At 38.3% G+C, this 15,668-nt stretch overlaps 1 protein-coding gene and 1 pseudogene across 1 annotated transcript in view; both read left to right on the forward strand.

The window, feature by feature from the left end:
- The window catches only part of MNAT1 (MNAT1 component of CDK activating kinase), a 193,736-nt gene that overhangs the window by 69,834 nt on the left and 108,234 nt on the right, over positions 1-15,668 (forward strand). The window contains exons 2-3 of the mRNA XM_049770473.1: positions 6,873-7,025; positions 8,915-8,988. Of these exons, the coding sequence (XP_049626430.1) occupies positions 6,873-7,025; positions 8,915-8,988 (227 nt within the window). The remainder of the gene's footprint in view (positions 1-6,872; positions 7,026-8,914; positions 8,989-15,668) is intronic.
- On the forward strand, positions 4,141-4,258 carry LOC126005282 (uncharacterized; annotated as a pseudogene).

Consider the following 15,668-nt stretch of genomic DNA (forward strand, 5'->3'; position numbering starts at 1 on the left):
CAGCCGTCAGGAGAGATGAAGTTAAGAAATTTGCTTATACATGGATGGACCTGGAGATTAATATGCCAAGTGAATTGAGTCAGAGTGCGAGAGGGACAAACTTAAAATAATCTCAGTCCTTTGTGGGATATAAAGAAAGTAAAAGACAGTGTGGGGATGTGGGGATCCTGAAACAATAGAGATGCTAATTAGAAGAACCAGCACCTGATATGAAGCCTGTCACAAAGAGTGGAGAACACAGCTAAGAGTAAAGAAGAGCCTACTGACTCTGAAAGGGACATGCATGGCACTCAATCATGAACAACTTTTCCTGTGAAAAAACATACTGTAGCATAAAAAATGTGCTCACAGTAATTGAAATTGGCACACTGCCAATATATTTATCAAATCCTTCTAGAAGATTTATTTCTTGGCAATCCAGAACCTCTTACATGAGTATACATGTAAAGCTTATTTTTTATCAGAATTATAAATAATATAAGGAGAAAATATTAAAGGCACATCTGTTCTCACAGTTAATATAGAATATCTAAAAGCCTGTTTAAATAAATGTCTATAGTGGTTAAATCTGAGACTCATCTGACAAAACTAGTGAGTGGGGCCTCATAACTTTTAAGAGGTCCACAGACCTTTTTTATGTTTCAGCTTATCATTATGCCCTCTCTATATTGTAGTAACAGTAATGGGCATTAATAATTCACATTTATCAATTAGCTAGAATTATTAATATGAAACAAATGATGTTACTGTGAAAACCCCTCTACCAGTTTTCATTCTGTGCACTAACACTTCTTTTAGCATTTTTGACGGAGATGCATTCTTTTGGGGGGGCCACACCCGGTGACACTCATGGATTACTCCTGGCTCTGTACTCAGAATCGCCCCTGGCTTGGGGGACCAGATGCCTTACCACTTGCACCTCACTGCTCTGGCCCCATAGATGCATCTTTAACAAAAAAAGTTTTAGAAAAAAAAATCAGAAAAAAATTCCCTCTGCTAATAGACTTGAAGAAAGATATCTATAGCAACACTACAGTAGTTGGAGATTTCAGCTGTGCTCTTTCATTTCTTGATCGATCAACCAGGCTAAAATGCAACAAGGATATACTGGCTTTGAAGGAAGAAATAGAAGAAAGGATTTTAGTAACTATATGTAGGGCTTTTTATCCCCCCCTAAAGCTGGATATCCATTATTTTCCACTGCATACGGGAATTCTCCAGAATAGGTGACATGCTGGGCCATAAAACATATCTCCATAAAATCAAGAGGCTTGTTTTCTTGTATAAAGTGTCTTCTCAGGGGCTGGAGAGATAACATGGAGGTAGGGCATTTGCCTTGCACGCAGAAGACGTTGGTTCGAATCCCGGCATCCCATAGGGTCCCCCAAGCCTGCCAGGAGCAATTTCTGAACATAGAGCCAGGAGTAACCCCTGAGCGCTGCCGGCTGTGACCCAAAATCAAAAATAAAAAAGTGTCTTCTCAGATCATAGTGCACCAAAAATAAATATGAATTACAAATAGAAACAGAGAAATAACTTTAATCCCAGAAATTAAACAGCTCATTAAAAACAACAACAACAACAACAACAACAGCAACAATTGCTCAGAGAGGAAATAAAAAGATTCCTGGAAACAAATGAGACTGAGGACACTAGAACTATCACAATTTGTGAGACACAGCAAAAGTGGTTTTAAGAGGAAAATGTATCAATTGGCAAGCATTCATCAGGAAGGAAGAAACATTTTTTGACTTTCTTTCTTGGTTAGTTTTTTTTTGGGGGGGGGTTGGCGGGCCATAACTGGTGCTTATTCCTGGTTCTAGTTTCAGGGATTACTCCTGGAAATGCTCAGGGTACCATTTTTATTATACCTGGTTTGGCCACATGTAAGGCAAGCACCCTACCTGCTGTATTTCTGTTCAGTCCCTCCTATTGATTTTGTTTTTGTTTTCGTTTTTGGACTACACCCGGTAACGCTCGGGTTACTCCTGGCTCTGTTGTCGGAAATCACTCCTGGGGACTATATGGGACGCCGAGGATCGAACCCAAGTCTGGCCTAGATCAGCCACGTGCAAGGCAAATACCCTACCGCTGTGCCTCTATTAATTTTCTTTATATCATCTGCTATGTTTTTCATTTCTCGTAGTAATTTTTTTTCACTTTGACTTAAAGGCTTTTTTTTTTTTTTTTTTTTTTTTTTTTGCTTTTTGCCAAATACTTGTGCTATCATTTCTTTTCACACGTTGAACAAATTCATAGTGTCCCTACAGACATTGTCTAAGGATTTCCTTATGTTTTTTTTGTTTCTTCTTTTTGGTGGTTTTGTCTTCTGCTCATTGAGCTCCGTATGTTTCTGCATGTTTTCTCTATTGGTATTCCTAGTGCTCTTGCTGTGCTGGAGCTTAGTCTTTGCTGTTGGATCCGTTGGAACATGGTCAGGGATTCATTTGAGGTTCCTGTCATCTTCTCTGCAGTGTCTTCATCAAGAGGCAGGAAGAGCAACTGTGAGCAGTGTTTAATGGTGGAAGTAGATCTGTCCTTCTGCTATATAAGCTTTTATTTAGGCCCCTTTATGTGGCACTTGTCTGTGTTCAGGCTTCTTGGAACTACCTGGCAGAGATGGGGTTTGCCTCCCATTTTGATTTAATTTCCGTGATGTCAGCCAGACAAGCCTTAGTTGGGACGGTAGAGCAGCAGGCAGAGGGTCAGGCTATGTGTCAGTTTAATTTATTGAAACCTAATCACATATGATTACATGTCTTCTTTGGAAAAATGTATTTTTATATTTAAGTTGTCAGTCTGTAAACTCTTGGAACAGTTTATTTGTAAATTAATTCCCTTTTCTAGAATACACAGAATTTACTTTTGTGTGTTTCCCATGAATTTCTAAACATGTCATTCTTTGATATTTGTAATGCTTTATTAATTAGCTAGTGTTAATAGGTTGTCTACCTCTAAAATTTATTTGGTTAGCAAGAATATTTGTAAAACAAATTAGCTGAATTAAGTCCTAAAGATTATTTTTGGGGTAGCAAGGGTTTGGACAGCACCCCTAGCCCTATGCTTAGGGGGTCATCCCTTGGTGATCCTTAGGAGACCATAGACACCGTCCCAGGGATAAAGGCATGTGACTTTACCCAAGCTTATTAGGCCTTTTATAATTCCTCCTGCTCAAAACTCCTAAAGTTTTGGTATTGAAAGATAAGAGTTTAACATCAGTATTCATGTGCACTGAAAGGTGCTTATGAAAAGGCAGCATTATCAGGATGAAAAAATTTCCTTACTAGTGTTCAGCTCCAAACTTCCTGAGATCCATATACATGGTCTTAAATAATTTATGATGGAAAAACACTTTTCCTTTAAATGAGGTTGTCATTTATTTTTATCTCTCAAGATCATAGGCTTCAGCTTTGATTGGTTTCCAAGGGCTAAGAGAAAATGACAAGTACCAATAAGATGGATGCTTTAAAGACAGCCTTAAACATAGACTGTGTGATTCGCCATTTTTTCCCCCTAAGTGACCCGATCTATAAAAAGTTTTTTAATTTAAAATTTACTTTGTAGGGTTAGAGTCACATCAGTTGTGCTTCAAGATGTCTGCCTGGATTGCCGGGGGACCAGTTATAGTTCTCCGCCTCAAACTGGGTTTAGTTGCATGCAAGTTAAGTGACCTTACACGCCACTCACCAACCCATCTAAGTGACCTAATCAGTTTTACTAAATAGGAAATTATGCATTGAGTTTAATATTTAAAGTGTAACAAATAAAAATCTCAACAAATGTGTACAGTTAAATATTCCTTCTACACAAATACAAAGTTGAATAAGTTAAGAGAGAAAGAGGGTGGGTACCATTCTTGTTTTTAAAAACTAAAGAAAACCATAAAAATACCCTTGGGACTGAGGAAATGGGCTTTTTCAGCAGATTTTCCTGTATTCTGCAGAATATAAGATTTTATATGAAAACTCCTAAAACTCTCTGGAAATAAGCAGTTGTCCACAAACTGCTGTTTTGGTTGCTCTGTTGCCAAACAAAAAGAACTAGTAATTATCATCTTTTTTTCAGTTCTGTATTATATGTTTAGCCTTTGTACATATAATTTATAAATGTATTTATTCTAGATTATTTGCAAAGAGACAGGAATACATTAACAGTAAACTTTGGGACTGTATAGAAAGAGGAGGTACAGTAAATGCACCCCATATACACCTCAACCCAGGCCCTTTGCTTGGTCTGTATTGTGAGTTGGGGGACAAAAAACCCCAGTAAGTTTTTATACTGTAGAAATCCTTAGTGTTTAGGAGACAGCTTTAAAACTAAGGGGGAAAGAACTGATATTTTAAACAGTATCTTTTTATTTTTTTTTATTTATTTTATTTATTTTATTTTTTATTATTTATTTTTCTTTTTTTTCTTTTTTTTTTTTGTGGTTTTTGGGTCACACCCGGCAGTGCTCAGGGGTTACTCCTGGCTCCATGCTCAGAAATTGCTCCTGGCAGGCACAGGGGACCATATGGGACCCTGGGATTCGAACCGATGACCTTCTGCATGAAAGGCAATCGCCTTACCTCCATGCTATCTCTCCGGCCCCTTATTATTTATTTTTATATTTTACTGAAAATATAGGATGACTTTAGAAATAATTAGGTATTCTCTACTACTTTATTAATTGAATATCAGACTGAATATACTCTGACCTTGATGTATAGAATATTTTTGTGATTTGATCATTTTGAGTGTTTCAGATGACACCTTGCCTATTAATTATTTTTAGCCAGTGTACTTAAAAATTGTATTTATTTCATGTTTATTTTTCTAGTTGCATTTTTCTTTTCTTTTTGTTTTTAGGCCACACCTAGAGGTGCTCAGGGGTTCCTCCTGGCTGTCTGCTCAGAAATAGCTCCTGGCAGGCACAGGGGACCATATGGGACTCTAGGATTTGAACCAACCACCTTAGGTCCTGGAACGGCTGCTTGCAAGGCAAACACCACTGTGCTATCTCTCCGGCCCCAACATACATATTCTTTTACATGTTTCTCTTCTTCCTTTTCTTTTATTTTCAAATCCTATTGAGTCTCCAACTCAATTTTCCTTAATGAATGTATTTTTGTTTATTTAATTTATTAATTTATTTAAATTTTTATTGTGACCAAAGTGCATTACACATCTTTCACTGCATCATTTATGGTACATAGTGACAATGAATGAGGGGCATTCCCACCACCAGTGCTGTCCTCCCTCCGCCCCTGTTCCCAGTATGCATACCATATCTCCCTCCTTTACCCCCCAGAATGCTAGTGCAACTGGTCTCCACTTTATAGCTTGTTGTAGATTGAGCATCCATTCCGTCATTGGAGATAAAAAGGATAAGAAAAAAGGGAGAAAAAAATTTGGTGACAACTACCAAAAAAGGAAAGAAGAGAGAGAGAGAGAGAAAAAAAAAAAGAAAAATGGAAGAAAAAAGAAAAAAATGGACTTGGCAAATAAAAATAAAAATAAATCCCTAATTAATAACCACAAGAGTGAAAAATAAAGAGAAAAGTGGAAGAAAAAAGAGAAGGAAAATAAAGTCAAAAACTAACAAATCAAAACAAAACAAGAAAAAGTTTGGGTGCTGGAGTGGCATGGCTTGGCGGTCCCCCCACTTTTTTTTTTTTTTTTTTTTGCATAGGCACAGTAAGCATTGGGGAAGAGAGGGAATTTCTGTGGCCTAAGAGATTCAGGGTTTGTCCATCCTTGAAGCATACCATCGTGGGATCAACCCCTGGATCCATATATACTCATTACCCCATCCCAAAGGCTTTTTTTGTGATGCCAGGAAACTTTCCTCTCAGTTGTGTGTGAAAAAAAATCAAGCCACTATAGCTAGCGATCTTGGTATTTGCGCGTTATAGGTCAGGGTCTAGGATAGAGTCTCTAGGTTCTAGAGGTTCCTATTCATCGTTGTTGTTGTGTTCAGTCTTTTGTAACACTTGCTCCCTGTTTTCGTTCAGTCCCTAAGCCGAAGCCTAGGATATTTGGATCCAAAGATTCTTTCTGCTCAGTCTCTGCTGTCCAAGTTGGACCTCTGCAATAAGACATCTTGTTGTTGTTGTTTATGTGTCCTGGGCTACAGCCTAGGGTAGATTTTTCCTTATTAGTCCCAAAGTAGGTTCTGTTCAGTCACGATTGTCAAAATCAGTTTTCTGTTGTTGGTGTTCTTATTTTTCACAGTTCAAAGGACCATAACTCTTCTGATTTCCATTTAGTGTTAGGTGATGTGATAGGACAGCCTGGTCTTAGGTCAAGTTTTCCTTTCCTCGTTGTCATATCAAAACTGGCACAAGTTGGTGCCAGAGCAGTGTTATAAATCTCCCAATGGAGCTTAGTTCCTGGTGGTGTTGTCTGGAGCTGTATCAGTTCTACATCTGGGATCTGGGGTTTGGGATTGGACTAACATTGTCCAATCTCCTGGGGACTGCGTTGTATCCACAGGACACATGTTCAGGATGGGAAGCACCCTTCTGCAATAAAAAGTGAGCTCTTATCCCTAGAAGGTAAGATCTTGTTTCTGTGTCTATGGTTTCCCTTTTTTTTACTGAGCCCATACAAAAACGTATGGTGTCGCACTGTGTTGCTGGTGCTACTCTGGGTAATAATAATAGAAATGACAGTCCTTGGGATAACATTTATGTCTAAAAAATAAGTTCTAGATGAGAAAGGCCTTTGTTTAAGGATGGAAATGTCTGATTTTCTGGTTCTTACCCTCAAACAGATCAACACACACACATACACACAGCTACACCCAAAACCTAAAAAATACGGTGTAATGTCTATTCATTGTAGGTTTTAATCCTAGCTTAAAAGTTATGATGTGTTTTCCTTTCTTATAGGTGTGAAAGTTGTGTGGATTTGCTGTTTGTGAGAGGAGCTGGGAACTGTCCAGAGTGTAACATTCCACTTAGAAAAAACAACTTCAGGATACAACTCTTTGAAGATCCTATAGTTGATAAAGAGGTTGATATCCGGAAGAAAGTGCTAAAGATGTAAGTATGGTGCTTGAATGGTAGTTGATATTCTGTCTCCCACCTTCTCTTCTCTGTTGACGTGGTTCCTTCCAGGGGTGGACTTGGACATACAATTATTTGTGCTCTTTCTTAATTTTATTCAATGATTCTGAAAGGATGTTTGAAATTTTATTAAAACACCGTAATACAGAGCTGTTCATAATACAGTTGTTTTGAATACTCAGTGTTCCAACACCAGTCCCATTACCATTGTGACCTGCCTTCTACCAGTGTCCCCAGTATTCCCACCTGCCACAAACCTGTCCCATTAGCAGGCAGGGAATAATTCATTTTATCTGCCTGTTTCAACAAAACATCTCATGCTGGTCTTGTCTGAGGGCTTACTGAGCTGGTCAGGCGCTAATTGAGCCTTCTGTGTTGTATTTCTTTTGCTCATTGAGCTCTGGGCTTCTGCACAACTTTCTGATCTAACATGCCCTGCTCTTACTGGCCTGTCAGTAATAAGAAATTTGAAGATGCTGTCTTGTAGTGTTTGCTTCATCTGCATATGTGCTCTTGCTTGTGTTTGTCTTCGTTGCACCAGGAGCTGCAGAACTGGGATGATTGAACAGGTTTGGTGTCTCTTTGCAATTAGCTATGAAGCTAGGTTGTTTATATGCCGGAGGAAGTCATGTGTGGGTGGGGTAGTGGGGACTTAGCCCCCCCACCTGAGAAGGCTTCCGTGTGAATCTCAGTTTGGAAACTGGGCCTACCTGGGATGCCTCAGTTGGGGTGTCTCTCCAAGATGTCATTGCGCTGGGCCGTTGATATGCCAGAGAAAGTTGGGTGTCTGCTTGTGCCCCATACACAGTTGGTTGTAGTGTTCACCGGCATTCAGATACCAGGCTGTGGTTATTTGCACACTCAGCCATGGCGCCCACTGGTGATGGTGATCACCATCACTTTAGATGCATAACTTGCAAATGAGCTTGCACACATGCTTGATGGGAATTACACACCTTTAGGTACAGATATCTAAATCCATACTGTGCATATTCCAGTTGCGGACATTGTGGCACTCACATGATGCTTTCCAGGGATTATATTCTCGATCACAGTGCTCACACATCTTTTTAGTTGTAATGACGGCCAAGGGTTTGACCTTGGTGTGACTGGAAACTGCATGTGGTTCTGGGCATCACAGGCAGCAGCAGGTCTCTTGATGCCACACCTGGTATATTGGTAGCACCAATATACCTAACCGCGATCTAACTGGTGTTACTTTATTTGTAATATTTTGGGGAGATGTGTGACCTATCATTCTTCATAGGCACCTTATAGTATTAGCAGATTTTTTCTGAGCTGAATTTGTGCTCACGGATCTTTCCTGGCAGGATCCTGCCTTGTACATGGTCCACCTGGGTCGAATCTGTGGTATCCATATATGGTCACCACGGCCTGCCAGGAATAATTTCTGAGTGCAGAGCCAGGAGTGACCCCTGAGTGCTTGCTGGGCGTAACCCAAAACAAACAAAACAAAAAAGAATTTAATAATAACATTCTTGTTCCAAGTCTATATCTGGTTTCAAGAAAATAGTGTTTTAGGGGCCGGAGAGATAGCATGGAGGTAAGGCATTTGCCTTGCATGCAGAAGGATGGTGGTTTGAATCCCGGCATCTCATATGGTCCCTCATGCCCGCCAGGAGCGATTTCTGAGCATAGAGCCAGGAGTGGCCCCTGAGTGCTGCTGGGTATGACCCAAAAATCCATAATTCCCCCTCCCCCCAAAAAAAGAAAAAAAAGAAAATAGTGTTTTATACAAGATCTTTTCCCCATGTAGCTTATAAACAAATTCGACATGAGCAAGGCATTTATATACTATTGAAAACAAGTGATATATAATGTATTGACTTTTGTCTTTCTTAAAGATACAATAAAAGAGAAGAAGACTTTCCTACTCTGAGAGAATATAATGATTTCCTGGAAGAAGTGGAAGAAATCGGTAGGTTTCTGTTATTTTGGTGTTTAAAATATTTTTCTTGGGGCCGGAGAGATAGCATGGAGGTAAGGCGTTTGCCTTTCATGCAGGAGATCATCTGTTCCAATCCCTGTGCACCATATGGTCCCCTGAGTCTGCCAGGAGCAATTTCTGAGCCTGGAGCCAGGAATAACCCCTGAGCACTTCCGGGTGTGACCCAAAAACCACCAAAAAAAATTTTTTTTTTCTTTTGTTATTGAAATGTCTAGAAGAATGTGTCATTTAAAAATCTCTAATGTTTTGTTTTGGTAGTTAATATTTACCTTCTTACATTCTGTTTTGCTTAAATGTTAAGTTCAAGGCATATTTAAGTATGTGATGGCATATTTAACCTATAAACGTTTGTCTCAGGAAAATATATTACAGGTAATATATATATAATAGTTGTGCATGAAAGGGCTCTCTTTATTTGTATCATCTATAGTGGATGTTGTACCAGAGTAAAAAGTGGAAAGATTAGATTTTGTAAAAGTTGTATTTAAATCATTGTAGGTATCATTTTATCATTAGATTTTTGAGCATTTTGAAAACAATTTTTTTTGGTTTTGTTTTTGGATCACACCCGTCCTTCTGCGTCTAAGGCAAATGCCCTACTGCTGTGCTATCTCTCCGGTCCCACATTTTGAAAATATTTTGAAGCAGTTGACTTGAAACAGCACTCTGTTACTTCATATTTCTCTAGAATCAGAAGTTAGTATAATCTAAATACCTTTATTAATAAGTTACACATCTCCCATTTTTATTGAGGCACTATGATTTATGATAGTTATTTATAGCTTCTTTTTTATTTATAGCTTCTTGCTTATTTTGTTTCAACTTTATTCTCATCACTAGAGTATTCATATAGGAAATAAATGTAGACCTCTGAAATTCCACAAAATTGTAAATCAACGATCAAATTCTTCTACAGAAATAAATACATAAACGTGAAAGTTAGAATGAGTAATCTATGCTAAATATTTAAAAATTTACATGAAATAGGTAAATCCTGCAAATGACACTCTTTAGCATGATGAGGAAAGAATTTAAAAAAATCTAAGAGATCTTAATAGGCTTAGAAACGTGTGTTTTATACTAAAAATATTGGTATGTGTTAGAAAATATTATAGATAATTTAAGTATCTGTAGTAATACGTAAATGAAAAAAATTGTAGTTGTAAAAATATCACTTTAATAGGCATAGAAAGAACATTGAAAATAAATAAAACAAGCTAGAATAAACAGACTAGTGCAGGGTAATCATAAGTACAATGAATGAATGTCATATTTAATGGTAAACTGTTGAGCTTACCTTTAAAAAAAAAGCTCCTTCCGTGTTTCTTACAAAACTGGTTTCCCAGCTGTAAAGAGGCTCAAGCTGTTCATTCTGAACCTTTGCATGAACCTTTGCATCATTCCTTAAAATCTGACTGATAATCTAGCTGATAGAGCAATTCTTGGGGAATGTTTATTTCTTTTATATATATATATTTATGACCATATTACATTATTCTCTTCTGGCGTTGAGAGTCTCATTTTATAGACCTGCTAGGATTCATAAGGGAGTTTCTGTTGTTTGATCAGATTGCTCTCAATATTCTGTCTCTGGCCATTTTGATTACGCTGTGTCTGTTTGGATCTTTCTGTGGGGGACGTCAGTGCCTGCACTCTTCAACTCTGAGGAATTTTTTTTTTCTTGGAGGGACCGGGTTTCAGCCATGTCCAGTAGTATCAGGGATACACAGGGATTGCTCCTTGTTCTGTGCTCAGTCAATATCTGGCAGGCTTGGTGGATCAGATGGGATGAAACCCAGGTTTGTAGCTGTGCAAGGCAAGCACCTTATCTGCTGTATTAGCTCTCTAGGGTCCCATTGAGTAGTTCTATGATGTCTTTATAGTCATTACCTGAGTGGTCACAGATCTTGTTGGCTGGGGCAGAGTCTTCTGTGCCATTATCACTGGGCTTGGCGGGTTCTTATGTGGTTTCCCCATTGTGTCTGCTGTGCTCTGGGAGTCAGCCTTACTGTTTTCCTACTACGGGGATTCTCTGAGGGATTAGACTGAGTGCCTTTTCTTTCTTTAATAATCCTCCCCCAGTGACAAGAAGTATAAGTGTGAGCACTCTGAGTTTGCTCAGTAGAGCTGTTGCTTTTGATTAGTCAAAAGTACACCCTCATGAAGAAAGTTGTTTTTTTTTTTTTTTTTTTTTTTTTGGTTTTTGGGCCACACCCTGTGACGCTCAGGGGTTACTCCTGGCTATGCGCTCAGAAGTTGCTCCTGGCTTCTTGGGGGGACCATATGGGACGCCGGGGGATCGAACCGCGGTCCGTCCTAGGCTAGCGCAGGCAAGGCAGGCACCTTACCTCCAGCGCCACCGCCCGGCCCCGAAGAAAGTTGTTTTAATTTTTTCCTTTTTTTTTTGTTTTTGGACCACACTAGTAGTGGTGGGGGACTGATCAAGCCCAGGTTCTGTGTGGGGCCAGTGGATTTAAGCTGGCCTTGTCTCTGGTATGTGGAGAATAACACTCTTGCCCTTGAGCCATCTCCCTGGCCCTTATTTCAACTTTTATTGAACCTTAAAATATATCTAAAGGTCACTTGTAGCAAATAGCATGTGTAGGAAATAATCTGTTTTTCTCTTTTTTTTTTCTGGGATCTTGTGCTTTGATTATTTATTTATTCATGCTAATTATTTCTTTACACATTACATTTGGACCTATTATTGAAGGTTAGGATCTAACTCATGAATATACTCATTCTCTAAACATCGGCTCAAGTCATCAAGTGCTAGATATTTTATGTGTGCCTCTTTCTTTGGCTAGGGAATATATGAGGAGATAATTGTGTAAACTAGGAGCTACTTTATCATTAAAATAGTATATGTATTTATTTATCAGATGGCATGGAATGCAGGAAACAAAGTGTTTCAGCATTTGACAAGGATGGTATTGTTAAGTTTGGATATGAAGTAACATTCGAGTTTGCTCTTCAAAGATGAGCAGAGAGGCAGGGAAATAGATGGCTTTAAGGGCAGTGTTCATGCTGTGTTCTGGAGGTCTGAATTTGGTTCAGGGAGCAGCTTTTGGCCACTGCTGGGTGTGAACCTAAAACAAACAAATGAAAATACAAAGACGGATAGAAGTTTACCAGTTAGAGAGGTCAAAGTATATTTGGAGCAAAAGATAAAGTCATGAGATAAAAAAGGAGTTAGTCATGTTGGAGAATGAACAAATAATTTGTTAGTGCATAGTTGTCTATTTCATATTTTATTCATGTGTTTATAGATGGTTAGTTTGATATTTATATTTTCTAACTACTGACTATCTCTGTTAATCAGAAACATAAAATGCCAATTTAATGGATACCTACCTAGAAGTATACTCAAATTATTTCATAGTTTCATAATTCTAAGAAGTCTCACATTTTTAGTTATTATTGTATACATGAAGAAGAGAAACAAAGTATGATGCTTAAGGTCACATTGTTGATGAATGAACCAAATTGAGAATTTTCTGAATCTTAGAGTCTGTAAAAAACCTACTTGGTAGTCTTAGAGCACAGAGATTCAAGCTCCTGAATCTATATCATGAGATGCTTATTGGTAGGATAAAAGGAAAAGAGAAGGAAAAAATAATGTTGGGACCATATTTTGGAGTATCTTGAAGAAGCTGAACTTGATCTTGTATGTATTTGAGGGCTAGTGAAGAGGCTAAGGAGAAAATGGAGAGAGGAGGTAGGCTGGGGAGTCATAGTGTCAGAAATTGAGGTTGGTCATTTTTGTTACGTATACATTTTATTAAGAATCCTTTGAACATCACAAATATAAAAATTTAAAATACTATAATTTGAATAATTGCCCAGCAATTGTACAATGGAAAGGGCACACGTGGAGATGAACTTTCTCGTAGCAGTAACAATAGACCTTTTTCTGGGCTTTGACAGTTGAAACAAAGATTCTTGTTCCCTTTTTACCCCAGGGAATACCTCAAAGGTTTGTTCTTAGCTCATAATAAACAGATTATTCTTTGATTCAGGGTATGCTTATTTTTAAAGGGTGAGAAAGTCCCAAGGGCTTTCATTATAAATTCTTGATGTCAAAAATGACTTCAAAATTCCTCTTAAATAACATTAAATCTCTCAGGAAAGTACAATAGGTTTTTTGTTGTCTTTTAATACTTGACTAAAGGCAGGTCAACATCTTAGCTAAAATAGTAACCGGATAAAGGAGCAAATTATTGTTATTGAAAATTATCTTATATTCTTTCTTTCTTAAAATCTGTTTTACCCACCTGATTTGTTGTGGCACAGTTAAGTCCTGCTTCATTTGAAGAGTTTTTAAGATGGTAATTCACCTTTTTAAAGGAAGATTATGAGTCATGATTATGATTTATATCTATTTGCGCACACCTAGTATATTTTTATTACCTTTGATTTTTAAATAAAAATGTGAAATGTATCAGTTACCTTACTTTTATTGGACTTAATATAAACATATTAATATTCATAAAGGAAGTTATATTCAGGGGCTAGGGACTTTAGGGGGTAGGCTGTCTGTATTTGATCCCTGGCACTGCCATGGCCTGGTCCTTGGGCATCACAGGACTTCCCTGATCATTGCATCTGGGTAGTTGTTTGGTCCTGCAGGCTCCAGACAGCACTACACCTTTTTGTTCTTACTCGGAATTGCCCTGACTGGTTGGCCAAGAATCCTGCATGTGATTTCTGTTCCTCCTGAGCACTGCTTGGGAGCCCCCTTGCCCACAGTGTATCTAAACATATTTTTCACTTAGAATTCCACTGTATTTCCAAGTTCTAAATATAGCCATTGAATAATAAACATTTATATTCTTTAAAATATTATTGTTGGGCCGGAGCGATGGCACAGTAGTAGGCATTTGCCTTGCACACGGCCCACCTGGGCTAGACTTGGGTTTCATTCCCAGCATCCCATATGGTCCCTTGAACCTGGCAGGAGTGGTTCCTGAGCGCCACCGTGTGTGCCCTTCCCAAAATTATTGTTGTTTTTTTTGGACCATACCTGGTGGTGCTGAGTAGACAATTCCTAACTTTTGTGCTCAGGACTAACCCTTGGCAGTGCTCAGAGGACCATACGTGGTACTGTGGATACTTAACCTGGTTCAGTGGGATGGAGGCAGGTGGGTGCCTTAATCCTGACTGATCTATCTGGCCTCAGTAGTGAAAAGCTTGGGGGCTGTAGGAATAGCCTGATGGGTAGGGCTTTTGCCTTGCATGCTGTTGACCTGAGTTTAATCTTCAGCATCCCAGATGTTCCCCTGGGGATAAATGAACAGTAGTAGCATCTCCAGGTCCCCAAAATAACAGATCAAATAATACCAGTCAAACTTACGTTTGGATTTTGGGTAAACCTGTTAACTAATGGATTATTGTTGCCTTTCTGAGGATTGTTGCTAGCCTGAACTTTCTCTGATTTTGCTTTGGGGCCAGTGTGTGATTTGTAGGGTTTATCCAACCAGAGAATGTTGGCCAGATTCCTTGCTTTACTGCCATTACTATTGTCTTTTATACTTTGTGGGAAAGAAAAACTTGGAGAAGTGGATAGAGGATTTTTGTTTCTTGTTTGTTCTAATTTTTCCCTGTTTTAAAATAATGGCTTGTAATAGAATTAAGAATTCCTTGTATTTTTTCTTCATACCTAAATGAGTCTGAATTTTCAACAATGATTCTGGTAAATGGATGTTTTGATATAATGTATTCTTTTGGGGAGATAATGAAATTATGCATCAGATTGGTTTTTTGAGTACATTTGACAGTCTTATGTTGTATTTCCAGGATTATTTTTCAACTCTTCTATGAATTTAGGAAGTATTTGAGGCATATGTTCAAAAAGGAGGAAGGAATCTATAGAAACATAGGGTAGGGTACAATCACCGATCAGGGTAGGGCCAGTAACATAATAATCCCATTGAAATGTTTGCATACACAACAGGGAATAAAATTGTATTGTGATTATTTTAAGTGCATATATTAAGTTTTCTGGGATGATTTGGATAGTTAAATATTTCTTTTGTTTGTTTTGGCCACTCCTGGTAGTATGTAGTATTTACTCCTGACTCTGCACTTAGGAATCACTCCTACTGGGACTTGGAAGACATTGTGGGGTGCTGGGGATTGAATTCAAGTTCACCCGTGCAAGGCAAACATTCTACCTGCTGTACTTTCACTTCATCCATTGAATACTTAGATACCCTGTCTGATGTTTTGATAGCCTTATATTTGGCCTGGAAAACAGGTGCAGAATCAGTCATGTTCCTAATATAGCCAGTAGGTAAAAAGATAGAAATAGAACTGTAAATACAGATACTCCTCACTTAACCACCAAGTTCCATTTCAAAGACTTGGTCGTTAAGCGAATTGGTCATTAGGTGAGGAACTGCATGTACAGTATACAGTAGTACAGTATATGCATAGTACTTGACAATACAGAAAATAACAAGAAAGATCAAGCTGAAAACTTCCACTTGTTTTAACTTGCATAGGTTGCGTAATTTATACAAAATACCGCGATATATTACAGAGCATAAAGTGAGTAAAGTAGGTCCATGAAAGCACCCAAAACCACAGTACTGTACCGTAGAGTGTACAAGATGGAAAAAGGATATCTAAAATAAAACAAAATGATGGTG

This window comes from Suncus etruscus, chromosome 3 (assembly GCF_024139225.1).
Source record: "Suncus etruscus isolate mSunEtr1 chromosome 3, mSunEtr1.pri.cur, whole genome shotgun sequence".
Taxonomy (NCBI): domain Eukaryota; kingdom Metazoa; phylum Chordata; class Mammalia; order Eulipotyphla; family Soricidae; genus Suncus; species Suncus etruscus.